This window comes from Emydura macquarii, unplaced genomic scaffold, assembly GCF_026122565.2.
Source record: "Emydura macquarii macquarii isolate MOO-44397 ecotype Brisbane River unplaced genomic scaffold, CSIRO-AGI_Emac_v2 contig_1152, whole genome shotgun sequence".
Lineage (NCBI taxonomy): Eukaryota > Metazoa > Chordata > Testudines > Chelidae > Emydura > Emydura macquarii.
Genome location: NW_027131289.1, coordinates 37,839 through 54,820, shown reverse-complemented (window position 1 = coordinate 54,820; position 16,982 = coordinate 37,839). Strand labels below are relative to the sequence as shown.

General features: G+C 47.2%; 1 protein-coding gene and 1 pseudogene across 1 annotated transcript; both read right to left on the bottom strand.

Moving 5' to 3' along the window:
• On the bottom strand, positions 1-4,490 carry LOC137152283 (chemerin-like receptor 1; annotated as a pseudogene).
• A 10,799-nt stretch (positions 4,491-15,289) lies between these two features.
• Positions 15,290-16,153, bottom strand: LOC137152271 (chemerin-like receptor 1). Its single transcript, XM_067546812.1, has one exon. The coding sequence runs from the start codon at positions 16,151-16,153 to the stop codon at positions 15,290-15,292; it is 864 nt and encodes a 287-aa protein (XP_067402913.1).
• Between the last annotated feature and the right edge of the window lie 829 nt (positions 16,154-16,982).

Sequence of the window (16,982 nt, the reverse complement as noted above, 5' to 3'; positions counted from 1 at the left end):
CTATCTATTTCCCCCCAACTCAACCAGCTCTGATCCCATATTGACTGGGGTTTGACGGTTCTGCCTCTGTCTCTGGCAGCCGACAAAATGCTGTTGCTTGATAAGGTAGAACAAGGGATAGAAGTAGCGGTTGAAACAGAGGAAGTCATGAGCAAAGATATTTAAGAACTTTGTGGTCTTTGGACATGAATTTGGGGTTGGTCGGCAGGAAGGTGATGACATGATACGTTAATCAGGAGGAGAAGAAAATGATTCACAACACGACAAGTGTCCGGAGGGGCTTCTTGGACCAAGCCTCCTGGTTCCTACCTAGTTTGGCAGCCTGGGTGACCAAGCAGATTCTGATCTAGGCTAATGGGACCAGAAACCCAAACAGGAATTGGGTAGTGACGCTGATGGCTTCTCCACTCTCTCTCAGCAAGAGACTCTGGTCTGAACAGAGTCCATAGGAATACCAGCCCGTGACAGCCAGAATCCAGATGCCCAGTGTAAGCAGGGATGCCAGAGGGATGGTGCAGTGGATCTGGACCCATGCGGGAGAAACAGTGGAGATGTAGCTGTCAGCGCTCATGGCCATGAGGTGGAAGCTGCTGGAGAAGATGCTGAGGGAGGCTACAATGTTGATTATCTTGCAAAGGACACTTCTCAAATACCAGTGGAAGCCCATGGCCATCTGGGCCATCAGGAGGAGTAGGAAGATGGCAAAGAGAAGTCCAGCAGTGTCCATGTTCATGTGCCACGTGGCTTTGACTGTTTTCTTCTTCCAGTAGCTGGTGATGAAGAAGATCAATCAATTCCCTGTCACACCGAAGAGGAAGCCCAGCGGGCAGAGCACCATGAGAGCTAGCGGCATCAACTCCAAAGGTGCTACACCGTGAAGACAGGCGGTTCTTTGTTGGCCGTCGCCTGGGGATGAAGGCAGGCTGTGCAGTTCTGGGACTGATCAAACAAAGAAGGAACAAATTTGAAGTCATAATAATAGAGAGACTAGACAGAAATGGATCATGAAGATGGATGAAGACATCAGTGAAGCTGTGTCACTAACAGATGCTCCACAGGTCAGAGGAGGTCTAAGCACGGCAGCTCTAGTAGTGCCGAAGGAAAAAGAAAGCAATTGAGGCTGGTAGAAAAGCAAGAGAAAGTGGTGGGGGAACCAAAACGATTTGTTCTCCACTGTCTTTTTTTTATTTTACATCTTTTCTAGTGGCCTCAAAACACCCCGAACCTGAAAGTCAAAATTCAAAGTTCTTTGGAGTTTTAAAAACAGAAACAAAATGAAAATTGCAATTTGAAAGGAAGAGACAGTGATTCATTGCAGCTAGAATATTTCCATCAACATTTTTAGTAAAAAAAAAAAAAGTGTTGTTGAAATGGAGCATTTTTTCCCCAAAATCAAAAACGTGAAGCAAGATTAGTTCCGCTCTCAACAAAAACGAGAACTGCAGTTTGAGACCAAAGGAAAACATTTGAGACCAAAGGAAAACATTTGGTTTCCCTTTGAAATGCTGTAGGAATTGAATGGTTTTTGGGAAACAAGTTGAGTTCGACAAGATTGTATTTTCCAGTGCAAAAAGTTTTAAATGAAACACTGGTGATCAGTTCTGGAGCTATGGCCACTCTGTACTGAACAAAAAAACCCTCAAAAACAGAAAAACAGAAAAGGAGAGTGCAAATGCAACTTTATGGCATAAGATAACATTATACTTTCAAAGAGATGGTTATGGAGTGAGCATATTCCAGTCTGTATTTACCTACCTTCCGACCTAGAAAAATGAGCGCTAATGGCTGGAAGCTTAAAGCTAGACAATTTCAAACTGGAAATAAGGTGCAATTTTTTAACAGGGAAGGGAATTAACCAATGGGGCACTGTACCAAGGGTCATGATAGATTCTAAACATCAGTGGTGATTTTGAAAACCAAGGTGGGATGATTTTTCTAAAAGATCTGCTCTCGTTCAAACAGGAATTATGTGGGGGAAGTTTTCTGTCCTGTGTTAAACAGGAGGTCAGACTAGATCAGTGATTCTCAGTCTTTCCAGATGACTGTGCCCCTTTCAGGAGTCTGATTTGTCTTGCATACCCCAAGTTTCACCTCCCTTAAAAACTATGTGCTCGCAAAATCAGACATAAAAATACAAAAGTGTCACAGCGCACTGTTACTGAACAATTGCTGATTTTCTCATTATGACTCTAAGAAATTACACTTTGTACTGACTTCACTTGTGCTTTTTGTGTAGCTGTTGTAAAATTAGGCAAATATCTAAATGAGTTGATGTACCCCTGGAAGATCTCTGCGTAGCCCCAGGCATATATACCCGCTGATTGAGAACCACTGGACTAGATGATCTCAGTGGTTCCTTTAAGGGTTATGAAGCAATTATGGGACTTTAAATGCAGAAGCACATTTTTGTCTCTATGGGCAGGCAAATTTTGTAAGGTGCTTTCATGGTGCAGAGCAGATGTATGAAAGGAGGCATCATTACTAGAGTTGGATACAATATTTTTTCAGCAGGAAACTGAGTTTTGAGGAAGGAAAATTTTCATGGAACGTGTCAGAAAGTGTAAAAAAAGAATGACTTTTTGAGTGAGAAAATTGAAAATCAACAAATTTCATCCAAATATAAATTATTTTTGGCTTTTTGCAGTTTTCAGCCAACTTTTTTTATTAGTTTGTTTTCTGCAGTTTTTGGCCTAAATATTTTGACCAGAAATGTTTGTCTTTCAAAGTTACTGACACATCCCTCCCCCCCACCCCACACAGAATGCTGCTTTCAGTTGCTACACATACTAGTTCTATAATCAAAAGTAATTTTTTTCTGCAGAAAAAGTTGTTGAAAACAGTTCTTCCCTCTACCCTGTAATTGAAATTTTCCCTGGAGGAAATCCCCATTTGCTGACTGTGCCACCTCCTCACAGGAAACCGACCTGGCCCAGCTCCAAATAAACTCCTGCTTAGCAAAGGGATACAGATAAAGTCTCCTCTGCAGAGCTGAACATACCTGTCCCTAACTACCCATCCCACTCCACACCAAAAGTTGCTAACCCATGTTGGCACATAGAAGGGTCCAGAGCAGGGAGTGTTTTCAGCATTTACAAGATCCAGTGATCCTGGGAAGAAATCAACTGACCTGTCTCAACTCAAAATTAGATTCTGCCCAGCAAAGGATCATTGAGAAAGCATCAGGGATGAGATGGGAAGATACCATAACCCCAGCAGCAAGACAGTGGAATAGGAAGGCTTGACAGATCTCACCAACTCTGCATGCTCTGTGAAGAAATTAAGCTAACCTAACAGGTCAAAATTGGCGTTTGTTTAGTCAGGGGATGGTTATTAGAGTCTCCAAGACAGGGAGTGAGAGAGAAAGAGGGGGAAACGTCCCCACTTGATGCAGAGCCAGAGGGAGACCAAGCCAGGAGTGACAGGAAGAAATAAATCAATCTCGCTTGGAAGGACTGATAGGTTCCCAAAGGCAGCCAAAGATTGAAGGAGGGGCAGAGAAGTAAGGTGGGGGGCTGGTCCAGACTGTGAGGCAAGGGGGGCTCCCCTTCAAAATGGGCAGGGAGGAGAGATAGCATGGAGGATCATCTTCTCATCTGTACCTCAGGCAGCCACACATTGCAGGGTTAATGCTGGGTGCTGAACATCGTGCCTGACGCACACACAGATGTCCTTCGTCCGGGCAGAGGAAGCTGTTCTGATGTGGGTTTCGCTAGGGTGGGGGTGGAGGCCTGAGTGGAAGGGAAGGTGCAGATGGGGGCTGGGTCCCACATCCTCTGCAAAGCCTCAGAGGTGTTGGGCGCCTGCTGCTATGATCTGAATGTCACGCTATCACCCCCAAGGCTCAGCTCTGGACCCTGACTGCCTCTTGCTGAGAAGAATCAGCATCAGAGTTCTAAGAGACCGAAGCTGCCATCCAGGGAAGCCTGCAGAGCCCTGCTGGGAAGTGCCCATGTCCCAGCATGACCCCAGCCCCTTCTCACCAGAGGAAGCAGGGATGCAGAGGGTGTTAGCGTATGTGTCAAATTCTGCTTTTTTCTAGTGACTCTATATTTTCCACTTTTTGACCACTTCCACTTCGATTTCAATGGCTGTTTGGTTGCAGAGTCTCTGTTGTCCTCTGAATTCTTGGTCCACGCAGAGGCAGAAAGAAAGGATTGAGACAGCTCTTCAAACAGACCAATGCCTAACGATTGTGTTTATCTCTGCAGCTGAGACTTTGACAAAGATCTGTAGGGATGAAATGACATGCTATGGAAGCTGGCAGAGGAAAAAGTCACAAAGAGGATCTTGACACGCTTGCTGGTTTCAGTAAGCTGGCCTGCCTTAGCTGGAAGACAACAAGAAGGCAGCTGGTAGTGATCAAAGTCACTTGGCCCAGGAATCAGGTAGCCACGGTGGTTGTCACTATCCCTTCACCCACCAAGAGATTTTCCTCCAGCATAGCAGTGACTGAACAAGCCAGCGGGGTGCATGTCATGGTAGAACGTCATCTTGGAACCTAAGATCACTGAATATCTCAGCTCTGAGTGTCACTACATGAACCCCAACAGACAGAATCCACATACCCCAAGCCATCAGAGAAGGCAGATGGGGCAAGTGATGGCACAGGCCAGAGAGACACATAGGGTGGTATTGATGGCTATGAGGAGGAAGGCACTGGGGAACATGTGCAGGGAAACCATGGCCAGGTATGCAACTTGGCAGGACATTAAGAAGGTGATCATGGCCAAGTCGAGGGAACAAGACGTTGACCATCCTCTCCATGCAGAAGCCAGGGAGGAAGATGATACAGCCATTCAAAAATGGAGAAGGTCAGAATACATAATCAAAAAGATGAACATCATTAACATCACCATGGGAACATGCATTGCTGTAGCAGTTCTGGTGAAATTTTCCCTTCTGACATTCCCAATACTAAATTTTATAGGATTTCTTTTGATTTAGATATTTGGATTCCTTGTTCTAGTTCGCAATGGAAAGTCATTCTGAAAAACAGAAGGAAAATTCTGTTTTACCAACAGTACTAAAATGGAGAGAGCCTTTCTGACCATCCTAGCCTACTGGGCCTCTAGGGAGGCAGGACCAGTCCATACAGCATCACTGCTGATGGGTGGTGTGGAGGAACTCACACCTCCCAGGTTGAACATACTCTGAGCTAAGCCACACATCCCACTCCACACCATCAATTCCTTATCCGAGTCTTAGGGGCATGAAGTATCACAGAGCCAATCTCTAATGCGGAGCCAGCAGCTCTCCTAGACTGATGCTGCCTGGGGCAAGAATCTGTGGGGCAAGGTGGAGGGCAGTGGGGGGTGGAGAGGAAGCTGGTTCTGGCTCTATTGATGCAGAGGCCTCTGATTCTCAGTTGCTATCTGGGCTGAGGGTCGTGAGAGCCAACTCCATCCTTCCAATTCCCTTCTCATTTGGTCTGTCAGGCAGGGACTGGTCTATTCTGTTGTAGGCAGGATCATGCCCTGTGCCCATCACCCTGGTATCTGCGTGCTTTCCACCCGTGCATGAAGCCACATGATGAAGGACTGTCTTGTGTGGCTGATTCTCTCTTCCCTCCTCTCCCTGGGAGTTTGTATTGTTTGTGCAGTGGCCTGGGTTGTTTTGGTAGGCTGTGATTTAAATTAGTGATGTAAAAAGTTAATCATTTAACCATTTAGCCATTTATCAGCTGTTGAAATGTTTTAAACAGCTGATTACTATTTGAACTGGTGGGGAGGGGATCAGTGCGGGGGGTGGGGGAAGATGCTCTCAGCCTTCCCACACCTAATCTCAGTCCATGTCCCTGCTGCAGTGATTCTCTGCACTTACCTCGCCAGCTCCTCCTGTCCTCCTCCCCCCTCACCCCACTAGCCTGTTCAGGAATCAATTAAGAGTCCCTTGAAAGACACTCATTTGTTTTTCAGATAAGGGGAATGGAAAATAAAATGTAAGGGGAGAAGCAGCATGGCTTGGTGATGAAAGCAGAGCTAGGAATGTGAAGATTTGGGGTTTTATAATGTCCCCATCACAGAGATGCCGTGTGACATTGGACCACCAGTCATTTACGGCTTGATCTCAAGGGGAGTCTCCACTGATTTAAAAGGTCAATGTATATAGGGGACTTAATCAGCCTATGCCTCAGTTTCTCCATCCAAAAAACAGGGATACGACTTGCCTGCCCCAGAGGAGCATTGTGTAGCTTAATTCCTTGTTTTTTGGTTAGGTGCTTTGAGGTCATCAGATGGAAAGTGCTTTAGAAGTGCAAAGTGTTTTCAAAATATACCTTTCATTCATAGGCACTGCTCCTGGATCACAGGAGACTGGAATTTTATGGGACTCCTCCTCCTGCTCATACTGGAGCCAACTGCCAGAACAGGAGTGGGGAGGGGGGTGAAGAAAGTGGGGGTGTCAGCAGGGCCCGCTCCCATCATCACTTTTCAAAGTGGAGGCGGGCGAGCTAGACAAGACAAGATGCCACCAGGCCAGCCTTCTGCTCTGTGCAGAGGTTGGGCCCTTCCCTTCCCTCCCTTCCAAAGCACTACAGGGCTGGCCTGGAATGGCATCACTCAGTGTGTGGCAGAGGCAGGCACCACTCTGCTGTCCAATCGTCAGGGCCAGGGCCAGCTATGCAGGGCCGGGAAGCTGAGCAATAAATGGCTGGGAGGAATGAATCCCCCTCCACCTGGCCCAGAGCCCATCGCAGCGTTCCCACGAGGTAAGCAGGAGGCTGCAGGCAATTTTGGGCACCTGGGGGCAGGGAATGCTTAGCTCAGTGGCAGAAAGTGGCGGGGCCTTGGGGGGAAGCTGGGCCGCTCTTGATGGCAGGGAAGTACGGAGCACAGCTTGGGGGAGGTGGGGGGTGGGAGGAGCTGGGCAGCTCTCGCTTGGCAGTGAGGAGCCAAGCCCTGCATGGCTTCCCCACTCAGTGTTTAACCGTTTAAACGTTTTATATATAGAACATTTAAACGGATTTTTAATTAAACTACTTTTGACATCCCTGGTTTAAATGTCCCTGCTGCTCTGTTTTTATAAGTGATAAGGCAGGTGGGAGCAGTGCACAGGCCTTTGGGGAAGGAGGTAGGGAGGCTCCTTAGTTCCTGTGGCAGGGAATTCCAGTCTCAGCCACCGAGGAAGATCTGCCTCCTGCCCGGGTGAGCTGTTCCCCAGTTGGAATCTGATCATTTTTTCATCTCTGCCTCAGGCGGCCGTGCATCGCAGGGTCAATGCTGGGTGCTCGACATGCTGCCTTGAAGCTCACACAGATGGCCTCTGTCTGGGCAAAGGAAGCTGTGCTGATGTGGGTTTTGCTAGGGTGGGGGTGGAGGCCTGAGTGGAAGGGAAGGTGCAGATGGGGGCTGGGTCCCACATCCTCTGCAAAGCTTCAGAGGTGTCGGACCTGCTGCTATGATCTGAACATCATGTCATCACCCCCCAGGCTCAGTTCTGGACCCTGACCACCTATCACTGAGCAGAATCAGCAACACAGTTCTAAGAGACCGAAGCTGCCATCCAGGGAGGCCTGCAGGGCCCTGCTGGGACATGACCACATCCTGGCAAGGCCCCGGCCCCTTCTCACCAGAGGAAGCAGGGATGCCGAGGGTGTTAGTGTATGAGTCAAATTCTCCTTTTTTCTAGTGACTATTTGTTCCCTTTTTGACCAGTTCCAGTTCGATTTCAATGGCTGTTTGGTTGCAGAGTCTCTGTTGTTCTCTAAATTCTTTGTCCATGATGAGGCAGAAAGAAAGGATTGAGACAGCTCTTCAAAGAGACCAATGCCTGAGGACTGTGTTTATCTCTGCAGGTGAGACTTTGACAAGATATCTAGGGATTAAATGACATGCTATGGAAGCCGGCAGAGGAAAAAGTCACAAAGAGGATCTTGACAAGTTTGCCAGTTTGGATAAGCCGGCCTGCCTTAGCTGGAGGGCAACAAGAAGGCAGCTGGTAGTGATCAAAGCCAGTTGGCCCAGGAATCGGGTAGCCACGGTTGTTCTCACTGTCCCTTCACCCATAAAGAGATTTTCCAACAGGATAGCAATGACTGAACAAGCCAACGGAGTGCGTGTCCTGGTAGACTGTCATTTTGGAACCTAATGTCACTAAATACCTCAGCTCTGAGTGTCACCATACGAACCCCAAGGGACAGGATCTACATACCCCGGGCCACCAGGGAAGGCAGACGGGGCGAGTGATGGCTTAGGCCAGAGACACAAATCGGGTGGCGTTGATGGCTGTGAGGAGGAAAGCACAGGAGAACATGTGGAGGGAAACCATGGCATGGTAAGCAACTTGGACAGACACTGAGAAGGTGACCAAGTTGATCATGGCCAAGTTGAGGGAACAGGATGTTGACCATCCTCTCCATGCAGAAACCAGGGAAGAAGATGATACAGCCATTCAAAAATGAAGGAGGGCAGGACACACAATCGAAAAGATGAACATCATCAACATCACCATGGGAACATGCATTGCTGTAGCAGTTCTGGTGCCATTTTCACTTCTGACATTTGCAATGCTAAATTTTATAGAATTTTTTTCAATTTAGATATTTGGACTCTTTGTTCCAGTTCGCAATGGAAAGTCATTATGAAAAACAGGAGGAAAATTCTGTTTTACCAAGAGTACTAAAATGGAGAGAGCCTTTCTGCCTATCCCAGCCTACTGGGCCTCTAGGGAGGCAGGACCAGTCCACACAGTATCGCTGCTGTTTGGTGGTGTGGAGGTTCCCACGCTTCCCAGGTTGAACATGCTCAGTCCTGAGCCACACGTCCCACTCCACGCCATCGATTCCTTATCCGGGTCTTAGGGGCATGAAGTATCACAGAGCCAATCTCTGATGTGGTGACAGCAGCTCTCCTAGACTGATGCTGCCTGGGGCAAGAAACTGTGGGACAAAGGGAAGAGTGGTGAGTGGGGGAGAGGCAGCTGGTTTGGCTCTGATTCTCTGTTGCTATCTGGGCTGAGGGTCGTGAGAGCCAACTCCATCCTTTCAATTCCCCTGTCATTTGATCTTTCAGACAGGGACTGGTCTATTCTGTTGTAGGCAGGATCATGCCCTGTACCCATCACCATGGTATCTGCATGCTTTTCAGTCATGCATGAAGCCACATGATGAAGGACTGTCTTGTGTGGCTGATTCTCTCTCCCGTCCTCTCCCTGGGAGTTTGTATTGTGTGTGCAATGGCCTGAGTTGTTTTGATAGGGTTTGGTTTAAATTAGTGATGTAAAAAATTAACCGTTTATCCATTTAAACAGTAATCAGCTGTTGAAATGTTTGAAACTGCTCATTACTGTTTAAACTGGTGGGAAGGGGTTCGGCGTGGGGGTGGAAGAAGACGCTCTCAGTCTTCCCACACCTAATCTGAGTCCATGTCCCTGCTGCAGTGATTTTCTGCATTTAACAGGCCACTTCCTCCTCTCCTCCTCCCCCCCCACCCCACTAGCCTGTTCAGTAATCAATTAAGAGTCCCTTTAAAGACACTCATTTGTTTTCCAGATAAGGGAAATGGAAAGTAAAATGTAAGGGGAGAAGCAGCATGGCTTGGTGTTGAAAGCAGAGCTAGGAATGTGAAGATTTGGGGTTTTATAATGTCCCCATCACAGACATGCTCTGTGACATGGGACCACCAGTCATTTAAGACTTGATATAAAGGGGAATCTTTCTATTAATTTAAAAGGGCAATGAATATAGGGTCTTAATCAGCCTGTGCCTCAGTTTCTCCATCCAAAAAACAGGGATACGACTTGCCTGTCTCAGAGGAGCATTGTGTAGCTTAATTCCTTGTTTTTGCTTAGACGCTTTGAGGTAATCAGATGGAAAGTGCTTTAGAAGTGCAAAGTGTTTTCAAAATTTACCTTTCATTCTCATGCACTCCTCCTGGATCACAGGAAACTGGGATTTTATGGGACTCCTCCTCCTGCTGTTGCTGGAGCAAATTGTCAGAACATGAGTGTGTGTGGGTGTGAGGGAAGAGGGGGCCAGCAGGGTCCGCTCCCATCATCACTTTTCAAAGTGGAGGTGGGTGAGCTAGACAAGACAAGATGCCACCAGGCCAGTCTTCTGCTCTGCGCAGAGGTTGGGCCCTTCCCTTCTCTCCCTTCCAAAGCACTGCAGGGCTGGCCTGGAATTGGATCACTCAGTGTGTGGCAGGGGCAGGCACCACTCTGTTGTCCAGTCCTCAGGGCCAGGGCCAGCTATGCAGAGCCAGGAAGCTGAGCAATAAATGGCCAGGAGGAATGAATCCCCCTCCACCTGGCCCAGAGCCCGTCGCAGCGTTCCCATGAGGTAAGCAGGAGGCTGGTGGCAATTAGCGGTACCTGGGGGCAGGGAATGTTTTCCCCTAGTTTTTTTTTACTTGTTCAAGTGGCAGGGAGAGCTCTTACCTCAGTGGCGGAGAGTGGTGGGGTTCTGGGGGCAACTGGGCAGCTCTTGATGACGGGGATGCACAGAGCCCAGCGTGGGGGAAGCGGGGAGTGGGAGGAGCTAGGCAGCTCTCGCTTGGCAGTGAGGAGCCGAGCCCAGCATGATTCCCCCTGCCAGTGTTTAACCATTTAAATGTTTTATATTTAGAACAATTACATGGATTTTTAATTAAACTAATTGGACATCCCTGGTTTAAATATCCCTGTTGCTCTCTTTTTATATGTGATAAGGCAGGAGGGATAAGTGCATATGGCCTTTGGGGGAAGAGGCTTCTTAGTTACTGTGGCAGTGAGTTCCACAGTCTCAGCCACTGAAGAAGATCTGCCTCCTGCCCGGATGAGCTCTTCCCCAGTTGGAGTCTGCACAGCACATAACATTTCAGAGGCTGTTCAGATGCCGTCACGCTCAGCCACAGCTATGCCTTCCCTTCCCTTGAGCCCCCACGACTCCCTCCATAGGAAACCACACAACACCAGCATCCTGTCCCAAGCAGTGCTGGTCTGTGTGAGAGGCAGATGCCACAGCAGGGACTCTTAAATGGATCTACTGTGTTAGATCGGGGGGGCTGGGCCTCAGGACTCCTGTGTTCTATCCCCAGCTGTGGGAGGGGACTAGGGTCTAGTGGGTTAGAGTGTGAGAGGGGTTGAGAGCCAGGACTCCTTGGTTCTATCCGCAGCTATTGGAGGGAAGAGGGACAAGTGTGTTAGATCATTGGAGCTGGGACCCAGGACTCCTGGTTCTATCCTGGATCTGGCAGGGAGTGGGGCTAATGGGTTAGAGCCGGAGCACTGGGAGTCAATCCTGAAGATTTTACCATTGAAACAGAATTTTATTACAGCATTGGAAACTCCTGGTCTGAAGTCCTGAACTTCTGACCCCACCGGGCTGAGTTTCCTCAATCGTGGGAACAAATGTAAATTAGCAGGTTCTGCTTCTATTTCCTCCTAATTCCTCCTATTCCCTCCTAGTTCCTCTTTTAGAAAAACCAGAGCCTGAATCGACTTTAAAACCGGGACCTTTATTGTTTGCATCTGTGATGCAAACCCCCGCCCTCCAGGAAGCCAAAAAGTAAGGGCTCATTATGGTTCCAGCAGCATCACCCCGACACACTTGCAGCAAATGCTCCATCAGGTGGAGCACTTAAAAGTGGCTCATTTTGTCAGCAGAGCTGAAAGGAAACTGGGCTGCAGCCCATAGCTCCAGCAGGGCTGAAGAAATCCCTGAGTCCAGCCCCACTGCTCCCAAGAAGGGCCTTCCCTAACAGAAGGGAGGCGTCTACCCCGGGACAACCTATTTACCCTACCCAGGGATGGCTCTGCTCTCAGAATCAATCCCCCTGTGTTACACTTATGAAATAAACAGCAGGATCTTATTCAAGGGACAAGGCAGTATGGCGCGTTTATTATGAATACCGAAAATATTTTTAAAAACTATTGCCTAAAACACACTTCTACACACACACACACGCATGCACACAGTTCTGTAGGACGGATATAATTACCAGTCTCTGTGTTGCTCGAGCTGAATCACTGGCCAGATAACTCAGACATGAGGATGGAGCCAGGCTCTGTCAGTCACAACGCGTTGTTCCTTGGGGTTTGCAGAACGAGCCCCAAGTCCAGATTTCTTCTCCCCATTTTTATACTTTATACTTTATATACCCATTCGGGTCTATGGATTTTGTCATGTCAGATTGTCTCCTTGTTTGATGTAATCGTCAATTACGTTTGATATCGCAAGTGTGACAGCTTTCCCATTCTTCTTTCATTCCTGTTTCACACTTTGTCTTGTTCCTGTTCTTGGGTGTTAACTCCCCTGTTTTCCGGGGTTATCTTGATCTTCGGCCATCTGGGCTGTAAAAGTTCTTTAAACAAAAGCATCTTCTCTCCCTAATGTCCTTGGAGGCTGAGAACCATTACCTCAGCAATCACTTCCTCTCCATCTTATCTCAGCAGACTCAAACGGCATTCACTCCTCATTCATACTTACTAAAAATCATTACATTCTTATCCCATTACATTAGTACATTATTTTATACTTACTTACTAACATAATAAAATCCTTATACCTACACCATTTTTATTAATACCAATTTTACTAAAAGGAAATAAAATAAATCTTATTTGCCCTCTCACTGCCCCATGATTTACACATCAACCACATTCCTGATACTCACTGGGAACTTTACTTCACTTGTAAATTATCACAAGTAGATTTCAGAATGTTCCCAAATATTCATACGTGGATCTTCACAAACAGGGCCCCAATGTGTCATAAATGTTAAATCACAAAATGTTTAGGCAGGCTGTTCCCACTCATACGTTCAAGCAGTCAATTATCATAGTGGAGCTTGGGGTGACATGAACAAACAATCAATGTGTCCAGAACATCCCTATCTGTAATGCCTAGTTTTATTCTTTCTCAATGTGAAGATTATCCCTTAAGCTTCAAATACGTATCCATGGTCCGGGCCTGCTCTGATTCAGGCCTACATCACAGCGCTGGGGCTTACACACCACACACCACCTGCAGCTCCCCCATGGACTCTCTCTGGTAGTAGGAAGCTGTCCTGGGGGGGAGATATGAGGGAGCGGCTCAGTGGGGTGGGAGATGCAGACAAAGCTGAATCTGCAAGGCCTTTGCGGTGGCCAGCTCCATGCAAGCCTCAAACAGCGTGGCTCAGCTCTGGAGCCTCTCGTGATGAAGGCTCTGAGACACCATCTGCAGAGACAGTTGCCCACATTTGGGGCAGCCACAGGTCAAGAGCAGGAGCTGAGCCACGGCCGTGTCATTGCAAAAATTCTTCCTCTTCGCACCTGGAAATGCGCCAGAAGACGCTTGGGCCTCTAGAATGACGCTGGTTTGGGAGTGATTCGTCGGTGGGTCCTGCCACCCTTTGACCCTGCTCTCCCCTCAAACATCCGGAGAGACCTTGCCTAAGTGGAGTGTGAATCTCCCACTTCGTTGGATGTGAGCCACACAATCTTGTGTCTGCACCACGTCTGGCTGCTGGATTGTTTAGAGACTGGAGAACAACCAGCAACATAGGGAAGGGCGAAAGCTGTGTGAATTTTGCCCGGGAATATCAAGATTCATTGAGATGTTGATTTAAAAAGCCACCCACATTTTGTTTAAAATCCCCAGTATTTCAAACTACTCCTCAGTCCATTGGCTTCCAAACAGATCTGGGAATTTCTGGTTTTCCAAACATTTTGGCTGCGTTTTGTAATCTAATCTACTTTTACAATTCAGTTGCGTTCTCACCATGTCTGTCATTTTTTTTCTTTTATTTTTCTTTCCCTTATTAAACCAATCTTGTGATGTTTTAGGAGGTGGCCCATGAGGTGTGAAGATTCAGGCTTGGCAATGGAGAAAAAGGACTAGATTTTTAACAGTGCATAAGGAAGTTAGGTACCAAATTCCAATGAAGGTCAATAGCAGTTAAGCACCGAACTGACAGCTTAAACACTTTTAAAAATAGGACTTAGATACTTTTGCAAATGCTACCCTTTGTTTCATAGACCTGTTGATCTTCAAGAAACACAGGAAAGAAGAGCTGGAGCTCCACCGTGAGCGAAGATGGTGCAATGACAAGAATAATGACACAAAGATGCAGAAAAAGAGTTACTTTAGTTACAATTTTAAAGAACGAATACTTTAAAGGAATGGTTCTTCTTTTGGTGACAATAAGAAAATAAGTTCCTTAAGAGACATTTTCCATGAAGACAATTTTTATAAGAATTTCTATCAGTAACAGTAAAAGGACCAGTGACTTAAAGCACAAAAGCAGCAAATGACTTAAAAACAAGTGGCTTAAAGACAGTTTTACCAGTGATAACTATATTGTTTCCGAAGGGCGGCTTTCTTAACGAGTGAATGAGAGCGGCTCTATCAAGCGGCTTTCCACGTGAGCACTGTGCTGCTGTTTTATCAATGAACAAGGTTTCATGAATGAGCGCGGTTTTATTCACAGGAGTATAGTTTATTAATTTAATGGGGAAAAAAATAAATTTAAAAACAATTAATAAATTATTTTGATTTTATAAATATATCCCTACACGGCCACTGGATCATGTTAGACCAGTGGTTTCCAACCCATGGCGCATACAGGGTCTTTCAGAATGGCCCATTGCTCTCCTCCTGCTGGCTGCAGAAGGGAGACGCTACTTAAGCACCCAGGCAGAGCATGTTGCTGGTGCAGGCTCCTTGCTGCACCAAAGAGAACGGGAGGTCTGCACTCCTCTCCCCATGGCTGTAGCAGGGAGCACCTCAAACTGCTCCACATGGGTCTCTGGGGACTGGGGTCCCTGCTGGAGCCAGACGGAGGGGAGCACTGATCTCCCGTCCCCCTGGCTGCATAAAGGAGCCACAGCCTAGGAACCCAGTTGAAACTTATGGTTTCCCTGCTGCACAGGGGGATGGGAGATCCTCTTCGCTGAACTCCTTCCCTCTGGCTGCAGTGGGAGGAAGTTCGGGGGGTTGCTGGTGGAGGCTGGTGGCCCTTCAGGTTGTAAAAACTATATTTGAGGTCCTCATGCTAAAAAGGTTGGGAATCGCTGCCTTAGGCCTTCCTCTGCTCGACTGAACAGCACATTATGAAACATTTGTTCCCCATGTAAGTATTTAGTTATAGACTAGGATGAAGTCAACCTTTAACTGTCTCTTTGTTAAGCTAAATAGACTGAGCTCCTTGCATCTATCACTATAAAGCAGGTTTTTTAATTCTTTCATCATTATGTGGCTCTTTTCTGAGTAAGGCCAAAAATATTCACTTACGCAGAAAGACCATTTTGGGGGCAAGAGGAAACTACGGGTTCCAGCAAACAGAATTTGTCATCTTCCTCCATGCAAATATGGACAATTCCATCCACTCCCCTACTCAGCAGGCTCCAGCCCCGAGTTGTCGGCGGTTTGGGGGTTGTGTGCACGTTGCCGGTAACTCAGAAACTCGTCCTCCATGGTGAGGTAGAAGATGGGGTTAAGGCAGCTGCTGAAATACGGCAGGACAGAAGCAAAAGTGCTTCCTATCATCCAAAGAGGCGGAGGGAATGTAGCTGAGAGCAGTAGGAAGCAGAGGATGTGATAAGGTAACCAGCAGATGAGGAAGTTCGGGATCAAGAGAAGGAGGATCTTGAGCGGCTTGGTGGACTGGCTCAGCCTGTTCCTTCTCAGCTTGGCAGCTAGAAGGATGTAGAAGGTCGGGATCAAGATCAAGGCTAATGGGATCAGAAACCCAACCAGAAACTGCATTGCAACAGCAGCCTTCAGCCTCTCTTCATCCAGCCGGAAACGAGCCGTGATCCTGACAGGCGGAAGCAGGGATTCCCAGAGACCACCGTACCACAAGCCGAACCTGAGAGACAGGGCCCACATGCCCAGAACCACCCAGGCAGCCAGCTGGGGCGTGCAGTGGTTCTGGGCCCACGCTGGGCATGCCACGAGGATGCAGCGATGGACGCTGAGGACTGTGAGGAGGAAGGCGCTGGAGAACAGGTGGACAGAGATGATGATGCTGCTCAGCCTCTCAGCCCACTCTGAGTCCTGGAGGGAGATGGCGGTAAATCCGAGGGGCAAGAAGACAATGATGATAAGATCGGCTACAGCTCGGTTCAGAAACCACACGGCACTGACCGTCCTCTCCACACGGCAGCTGGTGATGAAGAGCACATAGCCGTTCAACAGCACCCCGGCGAGGAAGGACAAGACACATGGCACGAGGAAAGGGATAACGAACACCATTTTCAGAAGTTATGCAGTCATACAGTCTGTCCTGCTCCTCAGGTCTCAGTCTAGGTGTCAGCAGCGCAGAAGTTGTACTAAGCAAAGAAAGGAAACATGATAAAAAGGTCTCCAGGAGAGGACAAGGGCACACACAGAGAGAGAGATGATGCAGTGAGGGTCTGCAGAGTTTATAAACTTCCCGGTTCCTAAGCTGAATACAGATAGCATCAGATTCTTGTAGGGAAATGGCACCGATGATTCAAAGACCTTAAAGTCAAAGAATCACAGAAATACTGGGATAGAAGAGACAGGAAGGATCATTTAGCCGAACCGGATTTGTTATGTCTAGATTCTGTCCCAATGTTTTTTGTTTTTACATAATATCCTTTTGTTCAACTAAACCAAATATTTTAAAAACCCACATTTGCTTCTTGCTTAAAATTTTGATTTCTAGACAAGGGGAGGTGGACATTGGAGGGCGTCCAAAATGCAGAGACAGAAATATGAAAGAAACCACCACAGCCTCACCAAAATTCCCAAATAATCTTACCATTAGCTTCCCGAAGGAACTGATTGTTCCAATCTATGTTTAAAAAAGAAAAAGTTAGTTAACTAATGATGCTTTTCTCCCCTTTTTTTTTATAATGAATTTTTTAAAGTGATTCTTTCCCACCTCGTCATTTTGAAGTGGAGGTCTTGTGTGGTTTGGACAATTTTGGAGGGTGAGCTAGTGGAGCAGACAAATTCCCACCAAAAACGCCCCCTCTGAAAACCTCCAGTGATGAGAACTGCTCCCAAGGAGAAGAAAAGTAAGATTGAAATGACGACAACAAAAAAGCACCCAACC